This window comes from Grus americana, chromosome 16 (assembly GCF_028858705.1).
Source record: "Grus americana isolate bGruAme1 chromosome 16, bGruAme1.mat, whole genome shotgun sequence".
Taxonomy (NCBI): Eukaryota; Metazoa; Chordata; class Aves; order Gruiformes; family Gruidae; genus Grus; species Grus americana.
In genome coordinates, this window is record NC_072867.1 from 6807435 (window position 1) to 6812952 (window position 5518).

General features: G+C 42.1%; 1 protein-coding gene across 5 annotated transcripts in view; it reads right to left on the reverse strand.

The window, feature by feature from the left end:
• The window catches only part of MED15 (mediator complex subunit 15), a 32938-nt gene extending 27585 nt beyond the window's left edge, over positions 1-5353 (reverse strand). For 4 of the 5 annotated variants that reach the window (XM_054844413.1, XM_054844412.1, XM_054844410.1 and 1 more), the window contains exon 1: positions 5212-5353. In XM_054844413.1, coding sequence (XP_054700388.1) covers positions 5212-5279 — 68 coding nt within the window. In that variant the 5' untranslated portion in view covers positions 5280-5353. Of the gene's footprint in view, positions 1-4173; positions 4224-5211 lie in introns of those variants that run through there. The other variant, XM_054844411.1, reaches the window with a different exon arrangement.
• Between the last annotated feature and the right edge of the window lie 165 nt (positions 5354-5518).

Consider the following 5518-nt stretch of genomic DNA (forward strand, 5'->3'; position numbering starts at 1 on the left):
CTGAATTAACTCAATAACACAGTCATGGAAGTGAGAAGAGCAGATGCTATAGCCTTAAAATGCAGGAGCTTAGGCTGCCACAACTCACACCCTTACCTTGCACACTAGTAGCATGCATCTAACCTGCTGTAGCCTGCAAACTAGAAGACAGTAGAACATAGCTACCTGCTGTATGGGTCTCTCATGGTAACTCGTTCATGTGGTCTGGCAGACACTAAAAAATTCTGTTTATACATGAAGGTTACTTAAACTGAAGTGGAATCCTACCATAAAGCAGAATAACTATTCCTCCACATGCAAACAAGCATTAAAGTGAGCTGGTCATAAAGAAGCTCTGCTGCAGAGGAAGAGGCAATATCTTTATTGACACCTTTTTTAATGCTTCCCTTTCAGAAAAGCTGCCTTGAAATCCACACTACTCTCTGAATCCTCCTTAACTTCTGAGTCCCATAGTACAATGACAACACCTCTCATTTTGAGAGTACCAAGAACTGAGCAGGCAGAAAGACAAGAAACAGATTATGCAGAGGCAAGTAAAGGAAGTAATATGTAGGGAGTACTAAGTGGCTGTGATACAGACAGTGATCAATGTGGTATCAGGAATTGGAAAAAATCCACAGCAAAGACGTTATCTACTTTTATATGTACCTACAATTTCCTTTTGATGTTACAGAACATGAAAGACATTTTATAATGACTACATCTGCATTGCCAATAATGCCACTCCAACCGCTCCATGTCCTATCTGTTAGCATTCCAATAAAGGTTTGGACTAGGAGGAAGAGAAAAAACACACAACTTGCTCTTTGTTCGCATACTCAACCGCAATCAACATAAAAATATGTATGCTAAAAGACTGGGAACATCATAAAAGTCATAGTTGGCATAGAGTTAAGGATGCCAAATAATGTATCATACCCTTGCAGAACACCAAACAAACTCTGAAAACTAAATGGTACCAGACAATTCAACCTTCATCTTCCTCATAAGCACTTACTAAATGCATCATAAGATGCACACTAAAACTCTGCCTTTTTTCATTTCATGCAGAACACTCAAAGTTGCGGTTTCACAAGATGAGGCATTCAACGCCTACACCAGCTTCAGGAATTCCCCCTCCATTTCCAAGAAGCTTGTTTCCAGCCCAACAATGTGCAACCTCTTACTCAGGCCAGCTGCTCTCATTGAAGAATCTTGCAAAACACGTTCTCCTTCAAAATTATACCAGCTCCCCTATCCAGCTCACACCATGACTGCATGAATCAGTTGTTCCAATGAAACAAGAGGGCAATGAGTTCCAGGGCCGACACCACATTAAGCCATGTAACATCACCAGATGCTGCTTCATGAAATAGACTATTTGATCACTGTAGCATTTAGTTCAACAAACCTTTCTTGCTTAAAACAACAGGAGAAAAAGAAGAACAAAAAAAAAAAGCACGCTGGTAAGCCGTTAGCCATATCTATCCACATTACAAGGTTTAAAAACTTCCAAGTAAACACCAACAAATACATTAAACTTTCATCGTGTGATCTTGTGCCCATGATGCTGCCTGCACAACATTTTGGTTAGTTACAGATCCAACATAACACATTTCATCAATAGCAGCCCTCACTGCAGGAATACCCACATAACAACACAGACCAGCAGAAGACCCAAACCAAGAACCACTCATATTACTCAGTTTGCTGGACAGAACACATAAAGGCCTGAAGGGCCTCAGTCCCCAGAACACTGCCTTCAGCAACACAGGGGAAAGCAAAGGACAATCCAGTCTCCCTAACGCCTTGCTCTAGCATTACCTTTCTTTCCAATTCTGCAGTGATGAAAAAAATCCTTCCCACTACACACAGAATCACCTCTTCATAGCTTCACAAGCATATCTTCCAAAAGTGACTCAGTAAGAAGCTGCCCCTTCCAAGTTATGCCAGTACAACTGTCTGTGCAGCTGTGGCATCAGCAGTACTGAAGAACAATCAGGGTTAAAAAGAATTACTTTTCCTGAGTTATTGTTAACTTTAAGAAATTTCTCTATCAGGTTCAATGCATGGCAACCCAAACACTTGCAATGAAGATGTATTGCAGAGGCAGTAGCTTCTTCAGTTCACAGTTGTGTCAAATAACCATTTATAAAATGCATCCCTCACTTTCTACAGTCCCAGAAAGGGAGAAACATCTGCCACCTTGCCTTTTTTGCCTGAATTCTCATCCAACAACTTAGGCTGAAATATAAAATTCAGGCTGCTTCATGAACTGTTTTTGTGAAGTGTTTCATAGAGAGCAGCAATGCAGATGATCTTCCTTTTCTTTTTTCCCCCTCTGTCACTCAAAAAAACTTTAGCTGATCCACTAATCTCCTGCCTGCTTGTTCCTTAGTCTCCACCTCTAGCTCCTTTCACATGCTCTCCACATTCTCATCCTTATTTCTGTTCACATATGTTCTTTCTTCTCATCTAGCTGCATCTTAAGTGAGAGCATACGCATCAAAACTTCAAGCAAAATACTGAACACAAAACTAATGGACCATCACACAACTTAAGTTACATCCCTTTTCTACGCTCAATGCTATTGCCTTCCAACATAGCCTAGAAGTAGCTCAGGGCAGGAATTGTACATAACTGCGCACTGAGTTTACCACCACAGAACCCAGTTCAGATTTGTCCTTCAGGCAATATCAACATTTAAAAACATATTAAGGAAAGGCCTTTAGAAAGGAGCCTCCCAAGGCACCAGTATGTGCCTGCTCCCTGTAAGGGCCAGAATTAAGGGGTGCCCTACAAGCACAAGTATATATTCACACGCCTACATCATCACTGCCTCCTGGAACAATCTGGGAGAAGCCAAAGCTGATCCCTAGTCTCAGTCCTCTGAGCTCAGGCTTTCCTGGATCTAGCAACAGTATGAAAGTCCTGCTTGGGCCTGCAGTCGTACAAGAACCTAATACTGAAGGGGCTTCTTAGGTTACCAAATGCAGTATTCTCTCAAATGATAACCAAATCATACACATTAACCACGGACACATTGACTAAGATACCTATTTCATACAGCGTCTCTGAAATATTCATCCACGTGTCACTTTAAAAAAAAAAACACCACACAACCAAAAAAACCCCAAAACATAACCCAACAAACCCACCCAAACCAAATTCAGTGTTGTAAAGGAAACCCAAGTGAGAAATAGCAACAAATTAAGACTTCTGTATCCAGAAGCCATAAGAACTCAAAATGAGTTATGTGACTGGTTCCATACATTTAAGTTAACTTTTAAGACCAAGTATTACTATTCGTCTTGACAAATAAATATCACTTGTTATTTGCAGGACGAACTGGAAGATATACATACATACAAGACAGTGTATTTTCCTAACTGTTAGGAACAACCTTCCCACAAATTAAGAAAACTTTCAGATGATTCACCAGATATTTATTTTAATTATTTCTCTCTTCCAACTCCTACATAAGCCTCACTAATGGCAAAATTGAAAGCTTATGGAAAGAAATTGCAACTGCATACAGAGCTCGAGTCTTTTTAGCGAGTATTATTGCTTCTATTTCCCATTCAACAAACCTATCTATTATAAACTCTACTTCTGGCTAGCTTCACTTTATTTCAAGTACCAACATGAATTCAAGCCGAGTTGTTTTCGTATATCTACCACATATTAATCACTTAAAAAAACCACCAAATCCAAAACAAACCAACACTGCAGTCGCTGTATGCTTACCCCAGTAATAAGTTTGGTTTTGCTTTTTAAACAAGACAGTGAATGCAAACTTACGATGTATACTATAAAACTGGATTGGATGGAGCAAAAAGAAGAAATACCACTTACACAATTTTTTTTTTAAAAAAAGACTGTGTCAATACATCTATAACAAAAAGCACATAGATCATGTACATACATCTGCACACTTAGATAAAAGATAATAAACGGAGGGCATTTTTTTCTACTTTTTCACAACAAGAATTAAAAGTTTAATATTACTGTCATCTCTTCATATGGCATTAACCTTAAAGATTTTACTGATCAGTGGCAGTCATTTTTTTTTTATCTCTTGCTGTATGCTTCCATTGTAACATTTATCAGCGTTGTCTACTGCTCAGAGAAAAAACAGTTAGTTTGCAGGGTGAACACAAAAGCTTTATTGCATTAAAGTTTGAATCTGCTTACTCATATTTATTTCCTCAAAGTTACACAGGATTGGAGGGCACTTTTGTTTGCTTGTTTTGATGAAGGAGTAGAAGAGGTGGAGAAGAAAAAGCAAGGGATTAATCTAAAATGTTTAATGGCTTCACAGAAAGTTTAAGAAGTAAAACATCAGTTCTGAGCACCAAGAAAGTTTGCATGGCTTTGACAGACACACATTATCGTATTTCTTTAATGAATACCATAACATTTTAATTCTGAAACAGCCCACAGCTAGGCAGTCAGACCACATGCAGACAAACAGCATACTGTTTACATATCATTAAAAAAAAGACAATCTGTTTCTAAATGTTGATTCTCATAAGCAACAAGTCAAGATCAATCTTTTCAAGTATACATAAATAAGGATTTAAACTTTACTTAAGCATCGAACAGTGCTTTCACTTCTGTAATAACCACCTTTCATAGGGTAGAAGAGCTTTCCATTAAATAGAAAAAGCATGCAGAGCAGCAGTTATTCAACTAAAGTGACTGCTTCACAAAGGACAATTGAAAATGCAACAAGGTGAACTTTTTTTTTTTAATAGCCTTTTAAGCATCAAATAGATACCAAATAACAGAAGTTTTCATAGAACAGAATACATCAAACTTGGCAACGCTATGGATACTGCCAAAGTCGAAGCCCTAAAGCAGATGCTGTCAAGCGAGACAGGAAACTGGTATTCCTGGGGAAGAGGAAAGCAAAAGAGGATCGGAGAAATGAAATCAAAGCACAGGCCCGGCTGCCCCCTCGCACAGGCTCTGAGCAAACCCTGGTAACGAGGCCCCCTCACAGGGGGGCGGCAAAAAGGCCCGCGGGAGAGGAAACACAGGGGACCACGGACGAACCCAGGCAGCAAGGGGAAGACCGAGAAGGGCTCACAGAGAGGTAGAGACGGGTGGGACACAGCCACCCGGACGCGGGCGGCCCCGGGGGCAGCGGGAGCCGCTGAAGCACCTCTGGGGCAGAGGCCGAGGCCCGCCTGCGGCCTACTCAGCGCCGAGGCCGCGGCCCGCACTCACATCTGGCTGACGAGCTTCTGCCGGAAGTTGGTGCTGCGCCAGTCGGTCTCAGGCCCGGTCACGTCCATCCCTGCCGCCACCGCGAGCGCCGCTGCCGCCCGTTGCTACCACCCCTCCGCCGCGCTCCCCGCCGTCGCTCCGCCACACGCCACCACGGAAGTGCCGCGCACCCACTTCCGGCGCGCTGAAGGCTTGAAGGAAATGAAGTCCCGGCACGAGCCCGGCCAACTCTCGCGAGAGCTGCCGGCTCAACGCGGGGCGCACTGGGAAATGTAGTCCCGCCGCAGGCACAACCTGCGGGCGGACT